The sequence below is a fragment of the Lissotriton vulgaris genome, chromosome 6 (assembly GCF_964263255.1).
Source record: "Lissotriton vulgaris chromosome 6, aLisVul1.2, whole genome shotgun sequence".
Taxonomy (NCBI): domain Eukaryota; kingdom Metazoa; phylum Chordata; class Amphibia; order Caudata; family Salamandridae; genus Lissotriton; species Lissotriton vulgaris.
Window position 1 is genome coordinate 1100417837 of NC_141694.1, and position 14436 is coordinate 1100432272.

General features: G+C 46.3%; 1 protein-coding gene across 1 annotated transcript in view; it reads right to left on the minus strand.

The window, feature by feature from the left end:
* Positions 1-14436, minus strand: part of ZC2HC1B (zinc finger C2HC-type containing 1B) — a 113683-nt gene that overhangs the window by 66421 nt on the left and 32826 nt on the right. Inside the window, exon 2 of the mRNA XM_086925742.1 lies at positions 10742-10846. Within this exon, the coding sequence (XP_086781868.1) occupies positions 10742-10846 (105 nt within the window). The remainder of the gene's footprint in view (positions 1-10741; positions 10847-14436) is intronic.

Here is a 14436-nt window from a genome sequence, read left to right on the forward strand (position 1 = left end):
TTAAAATGTTCCTGTTTAGGGAAGCACTGGATAATGTTTAAACACACCACACTGTTGGGCCATAAGTCTGCCCATGTCCTCTGGCTATTCCCCTTAAAGCGCTTAGAGACCTGCCAGTGATTAGCGCTATATAAATATCAATTAACAATAACAACACTACTAGTCTCATCAAGTATTTCAGTGCAAGTGACAGTCAACATGTTTCAAACCCTATATTGCCAAAAATGATTGTGGCATTTTTTCAGGACCTAAAACAACTACTAACTACTCGAAAAAGGGTGGTACATACCTATATAGTAGAGTCCGCTCACCATCTCTTTTTAATCACACCATCAGCAGTCAGTATATCATCAAAAAGCAGGTTCCCTCTTTTGTGGGGACCAAAATCAGAAGATACAGGGAGTCAAACAACTCCGGAGTCACGAGATGCGCAGTGGCGTCGCGACCGACTCTGCCAGTTGGTGCGCAGAGTGCAACTGACCTACTCTCTGTGAGTCTAGAATAATTTTATTACCATTTTATTTTTTTCCCTGCCAGCCCGTGCCAAGTGTGAAGGCGGGGTGGGCCAATGGGCCATTACTGCTGATTGGCAGCAGGTAAAAGTGGCCACTTCAGTTTGAAGTGCGCATGTTGGTTTGGTCTGCTGTCTTGCGATGGCTGGCCTGACATGCATACTTCAAACCTTTCCAACCCGAGCTGTCTTAGACAGATGGATGGAGAGCAGGCACAGTCAATCAAGCAATCAATCAATCACCAAAATTTGTATAGCGCGCTACTCACCCGTAAGCGTCTCAAGGCGCTGAGGGGAGGGGGTCGCTACTGCTCGAACAGCCAGGTCTGGAGTTGTTTCCTGAAGGAGAGATGGTCCTGGGTCAGCCGAAGGTGAGTGGGGAGGGAGTTCCATGTCTTGGCTGCCAGGTAGGAGAAGGATCTTCCTCCGATGGTGGATTTCCTAAATCGTGGGACGGAGGCGAGGGCGAGGCTGGCGGATCAGAGCTGGCGGGTGGGTGTGTAGAATGTGAGGCGATGTTGAGGTACTTCGGGCCCATGTCGTGGAGAGCCTTGTGTGCGTGGGTGAGGAGTCTGAACGTGATCCTCTTGTTGACAGGGAGCCAGTGATGGTCTTTCAGGTGGGCAGAGATGTGGCTGCGGCGAGGGATGTCCAGGATGAGTTGTGCTGAGGCGTTCGGAATGCGCTGGAGTCTTTTCTGGAGTTTGGCTGTGGTTCCAGCGTAGAGGGTATTCCCGTAGTCCAGACGGCTGGTGACGAGGGCCTGGGTGACTGTCTTCCTGGTTTCGGTGAGGATCCATCGGATGATCTTTCGGAGCATGCGCAGGTTGTTGAAGCAGGATGATGAGATGGAGTTCACTTGCTTGGTCATCGTGAGGGATGAGTCCAGGATGAAGCCCAGGTTGCGTGCGTGGTCCGTTGGTTTGGATGCGCTGCCCAGGGCAGGGGGCCACCAGGAGTCGTCCCAGGCAAGGGGAGAAGGTCCGAGGATGAGGACTTTCGTCTTGTCTGAGTTCAGTTTCAGATGGCTGACCTTCATCCATTCTGCGACGTCTCTCATTCCTTCCGGGAGGTTGGCTTTGGCGGTGGCGGGGTCGTTGGTGAGGGAGAGGATCAGCTGGGTGTCGTCGTCGTAGGAGATGATGTTGAGGTTGTGTTGGCGGGCGATGGCTGCGAGAGGGCTCATGTAGATGTTGAAGAGGGTGGGGCTGAGTGAGGATCCTTGCGGGACGCCGCAGATGACTTCGGTGGCCGCGGATCGGAACGGGGGGAGGCGGACTCTCTGGGTTCTTCCGGGGAGGAACAAGATGATCCACTCCAGGGCCGCTACTTGGATTCCGGTGTTGCTGAGGCGTTGTATTAGGGCGCAGTGGCATACGGTGTCGAAGGCTGCTGAGAGGTCCAGGAGGATGAGGGCAGCTGTTTCCCCGTTGTCAAGCAGGGACCTGATGTCGTCGGTGGCTGCGATGAGGGCGGTCTCGGTACTGTGGTTTGCTCAGAAGCCGGACTGTGAGGGGTGGAGGGAACCGTTGGTCTCAAAGAAGGTGGAGAGTTGTCTGTTGACGGTCTTCTCGATGACTTTGGCTGGAAAGGGGAGGAGCGAGATGGGGCGGAAGTTCTTAAGGTCCGTGGGGTCCGGGGTTGGTTTCTTCAGGAGGGCGCTCAGCTCAGCATGTTTCCAGCTCTCCGGGAAGGTGGCGGATGCGAAGGAGTTGTTGATGATGTTCCGGAGTTGGGGTGCGATGACGGCGTCGGCTTTGTTGAAGATGTGGTGTGGGCAGGGGTCCGTAGGGGAGCCGAAGTGGATGGTGTTCATCATGCGGGTGGTGTCTTCGGTGATGACAGGGGTCCAGGTACGGAGGGTGGTGGTGGGGGGTGCTGGTGCGGTGGTTGGGTGCGTGGTCGGTGCGCCGAAGCTGTTGTGTATGTCGGCAATCTTGCGGTGGAAGAACGAGGCGAGAGAGTCGCAGAGGTCTTGCGAGGGGGAGATGTCGGGTGTTGCAGGCTCTGGGGTTGGAGAGCTCTTTGACGGTGCTGAAAAGCTCCTTGCTGTTGTGGGTGTTGTTGTCCAGTCGTTCTTTGAATGCTGTCTTCTTGGTGGTGCGGATCAGCTGGTGGTGTATGCGGGTGGCGTTCTTGAGGGCGGTCATGCGTTCTGCTGCCTGGTCGTGGTGCCAGGCTTTCTCGAGGGTGCGGCAGGTTTTCTTGGAGTTTTTGAGGTCGTTGGTAAACCACTGGGCTTTCTTGCTGCCGGGTCTGCTGGGAGGGTTCTTCAGTAGTGCGAGTTCGTCAGCGCATTTGGTGAGCCACTGTGTGAGGTTGCAGGTTGCTTCGTCGGGGTCCATTGTGTTGGTGGGTTGGTTCTGGCTGAGGGAGGTGGTGAGCTGGTCGACGGTGATCTTGCTCCAGCTTCTGCGTGGAACCTGTTGCGGGTGGTGGTGGGTCGTAGTTTTCCTGAAGCTGAAGTGGACGCAGCTGTGGTCTGTCCAGTGTAGTCCGATGGAGTGGCTAAAGGAGATATGTTTGCAGGAGGAGAAGACGGGGTCAAGCGTGTGGCCGGCGTAGTGGGTGGGGGTGTTTACCAGTTGCTTGAGACCAAGGTTGGCGAGGTTGTCCAGCAGGGCGGCGGTGTTACAGTCCTTGTTGTTCTCCAGGTGTAAGTTGAGGTCCCCTAGGAGGATGTAGTCTGTGGAGGTGAGGGCGTGTGGACTGACAAAGTCTGCGATGGCTTCGCTGAATTGTGTGCGTGGTCCCAGGGGTCTGTAGATGAAGGTGCCTCTGAGGGTGGTCTAGGGGTCGGTGTGTATCTGAAAGTGAAGGTGTTCGGCAGTGGTGAGGGTGTCGTCGGAGTTGGTCTTGATGAGGATGTTTTTTTTGTGGACGATGGCGATGCCTCCTCCGGTTTGGTTGACGCGGTGTCTCCGGCTGATCTTGTAGCTATCCGGGATGGCTATGGCGATGTCGGGGCCGAGGAGGCGTTCATCCAGGTTTCTGTGAGGAAGGCGACGTGATGTTGAGTCGAGGAGGTTCCAAAGTTCGACGGCGTGCCTGTGGACGGAGCGGGAGTTGAGCAGAATGCACTTGAGGTGGTTGTTGCTGGGGCTCAGCTTGGTGGGTGCGGTGCAGGTTCGGAGCAGGTGAATCAGCAGTCTTGGCAGGTGAAGGGTCCCTGGGTGCGTATCGGGGTGACTCGGTAGCAGGCGGGGTTCCGGCCGGCATTGAGTGCGTGGAGGGTTGCGGCGTCGTAAGTTCGTCGGGAGCGCTGTCATCGACGCGGACCAGGAGTTATGGCGCTGGGCGCGGGACAGGCGTGGACGGGTGCAGACGGGCTTGCCTTTGGCGCGCCTTCGGCGCACAATCCGCGCACCATATGAGGGGCTGAGTGAGGGAGAAGCAGCTGGGAGGCGGGAGCGGGGTGGCGAATAGGAGCGGCGGGGGGGCGGGTCGCAGGGAGCAGCGGTGGGAAGCCGAGGGCGAGGCGGGAGGGCACAGAAGGCAAGGGGAAGCGAGGGGAAAGACCAAATAACAATAACAATTAAAACAAAAACAAAAACAGGTAACAGAAGGCAAAAGGGGAACGAGGGGAAACTAATGAAACAAAACAGAGGGGTAAAACAGCGAACTCACAGAGGGGTAAAACGGCGAACTCACAGGCGCAGGGAAGACAAGAAATGCAGAAGGAAACCAGCGGGCAGAGCACAGCACACAGCACGAGGAGGACCACGCGGTGGCTAGGGGGCGACCTACCTGGTGACAGGGTCAACGGTCGCTCCCGTTACCACCGTGCGGCCTCCATATGAGGGGCTGAGGAAGGGAGTAGCAGCTGGGAGGCAGGAGCAGGGTGGCGAATGGGAGCGGCGGGGGGCGGGCCGTAGGGAGCAGTGGCGGGAAGCCGGGCGGGAGGCGGGAGGGCACCGACGGCAAGAGGGAGCGAGGGGAAAGACCAATTAACAATAACAATTAAAACAAAAACAGGTAACAGAAGGCAAAGGGGGAACGAGGGGAAACTAATGAAACAAAACAGAGGTGTAAAACGGCGAACTCACAGCCTGGAGAAATGCTGAGACAGCCCACTATAATCAGTCCTGGCACATCTCTCATGCTGCTTAACGAGTTGTACGGAGACGGCTCCGGATGCGAATCGTACGGACGGTTATTTTACCGGATCGGAATCGGCCCCATAGTTTGTCAGCAATTTCCATAAGCAAGTCCTTGCGTCTGTTCTTTCTCTCAAAAACAGTATGATTGCCGGTCTGGTTCCAAAACACTTCCCTGCCTTCAAAGCAACTGCCTAACCTGGGGTTACTGTAAATTCAATGAGATCCACACCAAGCATATGAGGATCTCACAATATGGCAGACAGAGCTACACCATGGGAGCAGAGACCATAGTCTCCACTAAACTGGAAGACAGGCGGGCCACCAGCCAAAGTATAAATGACCTCCAAAGTTGTTTTGAGAGCTAATATACCTTTATAGCCTGCGGCAGAGGGCTATACCAGTTGGTAAAGGATTTGACCCCGAGGCACAGGAGAGGGCCTGTAACAAGGTAGAGGGCCTTTAACAAGCAGTATATCTCAAGGTAGAAGGGCTATAAGGCTATTAGAGCATTCCACTCAATCAAGGTTAGAATGTTCTAAATTAAAAAGGGAAAAACGTGAAGAGAAACATTGGAATGTTGGCGCTCCAGGCTTATCACAGCCATTATAAGCCCAGAGATACTTCATTGTCTTCAATGGAACTCCCACCATTTCAATGTTCTAATATAGCCTTATAACCCGCCGTAGCGGGCTATACTGGCTATTAAATGCCCGCTCCAGCGTTAATGGCCCGAGCCGAAGGCGAGGACCTTTAACAAGGGGGTGGGACTTTAATAGCCTATATAGCCCAGCTACGAAGGGCTATAAGGCTATTAGAACATTCTGCCACTAGAGGGCTGAATGTAATACATTTCCCAACTTCTCATTCATAATACTGAACTGCAACAGGTTATTCGATTTTACTGCAACCATCAGATATTTTGAACAGTGACAGCTCAAAAAATAAATCTATTCAAATGTAAAATGTTCTTGTTCCCCATGTGCACCTAAAGAGACATAATGAGGAAGGAGTGTCCTTAAATACTATCTGGGGTCTCCAACAAGTAGCTCTGGAGCTTCTGGTAACTAATCAGCACCCTAAAAGCAGCTTTCAGAGGTGAAGCAAATCCAAGCCAATATCAGTGAGTCTCTGGATATTAAAAAAAGGAAGCAGTTCTCATCTCAAGACCCTCATAGTGACAGCCAGCCAAACCATTGGCAGGGCCTCATGATAACACTGAAACACATACTGTGTTAGCTTATGGGGTCTACCACATGACCATCTGTATCCATTTTAAAACTAAATCACAAGGAGATTTGTCATGTTATACACCTTGCCCTAAATGTTGCATCACATGTGTGAGCCAACAAGCAAAGTGGCAACAGTAACCTGTGCTGACCCACCAAAGTGTTGGACAGCAGAAGCCAGAGTGAAAATCTGTTAGTTGGGAGCATGATCAGCCCAAGAACTGATGAGAGTAGGCAGGGTATGGAACCAAAGCAGAGAAAATTAAGAGCCTCATCAGCACACATTATGTGTGTGCCTCTCTGACAGTATGGTAAAGATGCCTTCAAGGGACTTTGTTCAATCTAAGTTTTGTTATTTAAAATTAATATGAGAAGAACCAATTTATCGTCCTTACAATGAGTGAATCAAAACTGATCAAATTGTGTTGTCAACATGAAACATATAAACAAAGACACAGGGTGTATACGAAAAAAGTGTTTTTATCAAATAATTCATTAAGAAAAATCAGCTTCATATACAGACAAATAAGCGAATAAGATTTTAGGACTGTGGGTACACATAAAAATAAATTGCTAAGTGACTCAACAGAACCTAAAAGACACCTATCCCAAAACACATTGAGTAAAACAAAGCAAGGGATGAAGTGCAAAGTCGACGTTTCGGTTTCTTAGCAGTTATTTGATGAAACCATCCTCAGGACTGTAATCAGTTCAGATCTGTATAGAAATATTGTAGTCTGTTTGCGGATTATCGTCATCCGCAAGAAGATCTTGGAAGGATCACAGTATCCTAGGGACCTGACTATCCAATGCGGAGATCGCTCATCCAAGTGGGATGTAGCGTCTGAACTTCACTCACATAGGGTTCACGTATTCATACACAGTAGAATTCATCCAGTGTATGTTAGGTGAATTATTATCAAATTTCTGAGACAAATCAGGGGTCGATGCACATAATTTGCGCTTAAACGAGCCTGTGAGCAGTCAGAGATCCTGCAGTGTCTTAAGATGCAGCGAGGTGAAGTCAATAACGCGTGTCATCATATACAGATCTGAACTGATTACAGTCCTGAGGATGGTTTCATCAAATAACTGCTAAGAAACTGAAACGTCGACTTTGCACTTCATCCCTTGCTTTGTTTTACTCAATGTGTTTTGGGATAGGTGTCTTTTAGGTTCTGTTGAGTCACTTAGCAATTTATTTTTATGTGTACCCACAGTCCTAAAATCTTATTCGCTTATTTGTCTGTATATGAAGCTGATTTTTCTTAATGAATTATTTGATAAAAACACTTTTTTCGTATACACCCTGTGTCTTTGTTTATATGTTTCATGTTGACAACACAATTTGATCAGTTTTGATTCACTCATTGTAAGGACGATAAATTGGTTCTTCTCATATTAATTTTAAATAACAAAACTTAGATTGAACAAAGTCCCTTGAAGGCATCTTTACCTTTCTATATTTACTTACCCAAGCCCTCAAGGGTATTCCGGGTTGCTCACTTCCTTAATAAGTTCTCTGACAGTATGTCCCTTCCTAATAATTAATATTGTTTCCTGGAAGCTACACCTAGTGTCAAGGACTGTCAAATATGTATGCAGGCCACCATCATAATGGTTCAATCGCTGGCACAATTCGCCAATTCATGGTACAATACTGCCAATTGCATAATGAGAGTCATTCTTGACTATTTTGGGCATTCTTGGTTTAGTTGTGCAATATAGGCTGCCATCACTGACATATTAAAAGCATGACAAGTCTACCTTTAGCAATCCGTGGCAGAATGCTCATGCCTGATATACAGTGGGCATGCTGGGTTTTCTGGCATCTAGCCTTTACACAGCGATGGCACTGGTATAATGGTGCAAAATGAACAGATGATGGACCGAATGCTGAATTAATCAAACATGCAACCCCAGTCACAGATCTGAGTTAAATCCATCACTTTTTTGCACACCACACCATTTCAGTATAGATTTGGCCAAATGAAAATCAGTCTTGACCCTTTTCCCAATGGGAACAGTCCAGCCCGAACTGCCAGGTCAGGTCCTCCCTGGACCAGAAACAAGCCTCCTGGGACTGGTTTCAGGGTATCACCCCTCATCAGCCAGGCTAGCTTGAAACTGGTGGCATAGTGAGCATGGGACCCACGTCTGGGCATACCCTTCCCACTTAGAGCAACACATGCAAAAAGAAAAGATGCTAGACGGAATGCTGAATTAATCAAACATTCAATGTTTGATTTATTCAGCATTCTATCCATCATTTGTTTGCTTATCACTTTTCGCCCTAAGTGGGATTGGTATGCCCTGAGTTGGGCCCTTGCTCACTTTGCCACTGGATTCAAACTAGCCTGGCTGATGAGGGGGTAATACCCCAAAACCGGTCCCATGATACTTGTGTCCGGTCCAGGGAGGACCTGGCATGGCAGTTCGGGTCAGACTGTTCTCATAAGGAACAGTGTCAAGACTGATTTGCAAATATCTGGGTCCAAAGAGGAGTGGCGTAGTGAGCAAAAGAACGATGGATTTATCCCAGATCTCTTGACTAGGTGTGAATGTATGATTTAGTCAGGATTGCGTCCATCATTTGTTTGCATATCATTTTTTTGCCCTAAGTGGGATAGGTAGGTGCGTCCCTTGCTCACTTTGCCACGTGATTCAAGCTAGCCTAGCTGATGAGGGGTAATACCCCAAAACCAGTCCCAGGATGTTTGTTTCGGTCCAGCGAGCACCTGGCTTGGCAGTTGAATGAATGAATGAATGGCGTTTTTATACCGCGCAAAACTTAGCCCCAAGGGGCATCAAGGCGCAATACGAACAGACATAGAAAGTCCAGACTCCAGATACGTAGACCAAAGGCCATTTGGGAGAGCAAGAATCTAATATGCTTGAGAGAAAAGCCAGGTTTTGAGAAGTTTTTTGAAAATTGTTCGGGCAGGACTTTTCCCATGATTAACAGGGTCAAGACTGATTTGCATATCGCTGGGTCCAAACTGGGGTGGGGTAGTGAGCAAAAGAACAACAGATTTATCCCAGATTTCTCGACTGGGGGTGAATGTATGATTTATTTATAATTTATTTATTTATTTATAAAAACATTTGTAAAGCGCGAAACGAAGGCCCGTGGGCATCTCGGCGCTAAGTAGCTGCAATGCTTAACAAACAAGGGGACTGAGAGTTCACTGATTAAACAGCCAGGTTTTCAGGCTTTTGCGGAAAGACCAGAGGGAGGTGCTGGTCTTGATTGAGTGAGGCAGTGTGTTCCATAATTTTGGAGCGGCCACAAGGAATCTTCTGTCGCCCCAATTGACAGATTTAGTTCGGGGGATCACTAGTTCCAATGAACTGGAGGAGCGCAGTGTTCTGGACGGGTAGTAGGGGGTTAGGTTCTGAGTGAAGAACACTGGTCCGGCGTGTTGGTATTGAGCATTTCGTCCATCAATTGTTTGCATATCACTGGTACAATGGTGGGCATTATTAGTATATTTAGCATAAAAGAGGCATCCTGTGTGTTTTGGTGAGCATCCATGGCCTATGATTGTAATACCTGAGTATTCAAATCAGAATCTGTCCATCTTAAGCATTTTTACATGATAGTACTCAATGACAAGCTGATGCCTAAGGATTGTGTGTTTTCTCAAAATAAAAATTTATATTTTATAAGCAAACATTATGTACGTTTTCAGAAAAAGTTTCTCTTTTGGAAAATTGAGTTTGCTGGCCCACACTGGAAAGTAGTAATTGCTTGAAAAATATGTGCATTTTCAAAAACCAATATGCTGAAAAAGACGATATACTGCAATTCAAAAACACATTCAAAGTTGATAGCTGATTTGGAAAGATGTAGTACTGTGGTTATATCCTTTGTGCTAGGGCATGCAATGCTTTGAATGTTACTTCACTACTCATGTGAAGGAATTTACAATTGCTGCACATTTTCATGGCATTTCTACTGGCAACCTCGTCTGGAATTCTTGGCTTTTTGCAACTGATAATTTTGCTTAGTCTGCTCATAGTACAATGTTAACACGTTGTCACCCTTTTATAGTGATAAAATATGCAAGTAGCTCAGTTGGACTTTCCCTGAGCAGAAGTGGCTATCACTGCAAACAAGCACTTGCAATGCAATTGGTCTTGCCTCCGGAACCTTAAATGTATTTAGCTATGCAGCACATTAGCCTGGGTGCTGAAACATCTACTGTTCTTTAACATGGAGGGAAAGTAAGCACCAAACTGAGTGACACACCAGGTATGGGAACACATGGAGAGAAATACTGCCTTTCAGCGGGAAATGGTATAGTGCAAAACTCTGTTTTTAATATAAAATCAGGGCCTTATCACTGAAAATACAAGATTTGAAAAAAATATTATTGTCTATGGGTGCTTGTGTAAGACAATTTCTATGGACTGGAATCTAGAGAATGCGGAAGTGATTCTGGTATTTTACTGACCTCTGTTGGTTGTTTTCTATCAAAAAGTTAAACAGAGGCAGTTGCCAGATTTTATTTTTTTTAAAGTTCCTCAGCAGAAAGTTATTCTGGTATTTTACTGACCTCTACTGGTCGTTTTCTATCAAGACAGTTGAATAGAGGCAGTTTAACAGAAAAAGAAGAACCCTAAGCGGAAACAGACAAGTCCTAGCGCTACACAGAGTACATACACATATAAGTATGTACTAAAGTATATACAAGAGGTCTTGAATTCTCGACCTAAAAAGGTTGGAGACCCTGATCTATATCAAAAGACATGCAGATGTTCTGTTTATTTTACGAGTTTCTTGCAGGTGGGACATGGATATCTCGTGGCTTATTGGTGTATTTGCGAGAAAAAAAAACCTTGGTTTGATAAATGAAAACATGCATCAATGTGCACAGTAGAGTGGTTGTAGTTCTAATTACCTTTGTTGTTGTCTTTATTGGGTAGTCCCGTGTTCGTTGTTTCTTTGAATTGAATACAGGACGCTTTTTGTTGAAGATTTTTTGGCATATTGGTTCATGTCTTAACTGTAAGGCAAAGAGAAAATATTACTATTGTAAGGAAAGCAAAAATCTTTGTAGATCATAACCTCGTCATACCAATAGAAATGAACTCAACAGGTTCCATAACTGTAAATTAGGCAAAAGGCATGCTCCAGAAAAAAAGGTGCTGGACGGCCGAAGAGTGAAGTAAAATTGAGGTGTGAAGCAACGGTAAAGAAGGAATGATGAAAGAGAGCTCTGGGAGAGTTAAAAGAGTAAAAGAGCTAGTGTATAAGTTCTCTCGTTCTCGACAAAAAAGGAAAGGAAACATGCAGAACCAAAAAGACACAAAGTAGCGTTGAACATGCTCTTTGATCAGGACCCTAACAAGGAACCTATAAAGGAGCAGATCACCACAACCAACAAAGATACAAGGCCTATTTTAGATCCATGTGTTAAATCTGTGGTAATAACACATCCATATATGAATATGTTACATACAATAAATTTGCAGCAATCCTGTTACTGCACATTCATTTCACTTTTCAAGCACTGTACGTGAGGGCTGAGTGGTAGAACTCTCACAAATAACTCCACAAAATATGTAAAAGCTTTCAATGCCACGCACAATATTCAACCTTACTATTTCATGTCACACACACGATCAAGAAGTAAGTATTAACTCCAGGTATAAATATTTATGAACAAATTTGAAATATTTAGCTCATGTCCTACCTCGTATGGTCACCCAAGGTCACATACTTCTTTCCAGCCTTGTCTGCCGGCTCAGGCACCATGTACATGGAAACCCCAAGGATTCTACATACAAACTACATCAATTAGACTCAACAGAACTCCACCCAAAGGTACTGTGAAATTTCGATTGTACCTAAAGTGGAGAGTAACTTGGTGCTTGTAACTGGAATGTCATGTGGAGCAAAATGAACAATGGATTTAGGTCTAGATCTCTTTACTGGAGTGAATGTTTGACATTGTTCAACATTTTGTCGATCAATTGTTCTTTTTGCATTTGTCACCCCGAGCGGGACGGGTATACCCAAATGTGGGTCCCGTGCTCCCCTTACCACTGCAGTCAATCTAGCCTGGCTGATGAGGGGTGAAACCCCAAAAGCGGTCCCAGGATCCTTGTTTCCAGTCCAGGGAGGACCTAGCCTGGCAGTTCGGGCTGGACTGTTCCCATTGGGAGCAAGGTCAAGACTGATTTGGATATTGCTGGTGAAGGCAGTGGCCTGATTCGGGTCACTCAGGTCACGAATGAAGAGTCGGTCAGACAGTAGCGACTATAAACTAATAATAGTTTATTCAGAGTACACTCAGAGCGGAGCCCAATCTGCCTCCGCTAAGGAGTGCTGCAGAGGGACTGACATCAGCAAGTATAATGATACATTATGTACATTTCAGAACAAATGAAAACATGCCCACCATTCAATTTTCCAGAGAGATGCAGCTGGACAGTAAATTACAAAGGAGTAAGATTCGGTTCTAAAGCCGGGCACACATTGTTGTGTTCTATCTAGGACCCCAATCAATATTGTGACCTCATGCCCCTATACGGCTATAATCAATACATATCCCTATAATGGCATAAACGATCAGAGCCATATTTCAGTAACTAGTCTCTGCAGCTCATGACAGTCCATGACACAGCAGAAGCCACTTCCTTAGATTCCTAGATAACACACTGAGTTCTTTCGACATCTCAAACCCCCCAGCAACCTGGGAAAGCCCTGCTTGCTTTGTTTTGATTAGTAATAGAACTCCTGCGAGCACTGTAGGAAACGACCAGTTCTTAGTGACATCTTTATTGACGTCTTATGTCCAAAAAACTTACGTCAAACTCGCCACCTTTCAGGTATAAATATACCAACGTTGCCTTAAGCAAGCACACAGTGGTGGTGAATACTGGAGCAGAACAGCTGTCCCTTGCAGAGCCCAGCAGATGCGAAAAGCTCACGGACGCTGCCCCTCCTCCTTGACGTGCTGAGAAAGACGCTGTCTTTTCTCCTGCCGAGAAAATCCAGCTCCGGCGTTTCCAGCCTACCCTTGCGGGTAACTGGGATATCGGGTTCTGAGAGGAGATACCAGACCTCCTGCATTCTATTCCAGAGGTACGGTGCTGACTAAACCCTTAGAGAGGATTCTTGAAACAAACTCTTGGCAAAATCAACTTAACTAAAACTGCTACTTACTCCCTCCCATGTATTAGGCTTAGGTCAGGTACACTGGGGTAGGCGTAGTTAGAAGCACCAGTTGAGGTCGTTAGCCAATGTATATATGAATGTATATATTTTATTCATTTTAACCATCTTATGGCTTAGAAACCATATCAATGCTTTTACAGTATTATTTCGTAATACTCCTTTTACTGTACGCACTTTTCATAATAACAAGTCTTGCAATTGTGGCAATTAATTTCTCTTGCATGAGAAGGAAGACTGCTCAATAAATAATATCTTTCATTTAAAACGCCGTCTCTCTATTCTCTGCATCCTGGTGAAAGTAAAATCTGCACAACTGACTGAGTGAAATAGCTGTCTATTGTTTCACACGACTCTAGAGATTGACTCTTATTCTGAGGAGCAAAGTTGTCATGTTTATGCGGTTGTCGGAAGCTGAATCCCTTCTTGTCTGAGCCAGGGAAGCTGATCACTTCCTATTCAGTCAAGAAAGTTTCCAGTGAGCTCTGAGCTAGCTGGCGCAAACCTAAATTAAGTCTAACATAGTCAGTAGAGACCTAGAAGACCGCAGTCCTACGTCTACACTGCTGTTTATGTTATTCCAATGCGCAGGGCCTATAGGGAAAATAGGAACTACACTACATGGTGCCCAACGTTTGGTAAGGCGATAAAACTAACGCAAGACGTTAGAGTAACTCAGTCGTACTTTTTCACACAGACCCTTTCTCCCGTAAATACTCCAATAGACGTCTGGAGTGGGTCAAAGGTTAAAATCCACCGGAACTTAGTAGGAAGAGATTCCTATGTAAAGTTTCTGGTGCAGTCAACGTTGAAGGATACAGTGTTCCAAAATATTGTGCACCTAATCTTTGTTTCCTTGGAAACCTGCTCTGCAAACCTTCATTAATACAATGTCAGTAAATGGCAATAACAACGGAACCAATGAAGTCGCAGTAGACGCGAATCAACAGGGTCCTGATGTTACAGGGATTAATGAACCGGGTGCGATTATCATCCTGGCAAACATAAGAAAATCTATAACTTCAAAACTTATAGAAAACGGACTGACATAACGAGGTGGTACAGTCATTTTCGTGATAGAGGCACACGAATATCGGCAGACAGAGGTATTCTATTCTTGGATAAACTTTCCAGCGGCAGACGCTACAACACACGAGTTTCACTATTACAAAATAGAGGAACCACCGGAGGAGTACGCTCCTTTTGAAGAGATTGAAATCCCATTAAAATACCAAGAGCACCTGCTCTGGTTTAAAGGCGCCCTAAAACATAATGATCACATCACCAGGCTCTGTCCACTAGGTAGACCAGGAGCAACGTGGCCGGTTCTAGCCAGCTACACATCACATCCAGACATTGAAAAAATGTCAAGAGAAGAACTTTTAACACAGCTAAAAGTACTGATTAAAATACATA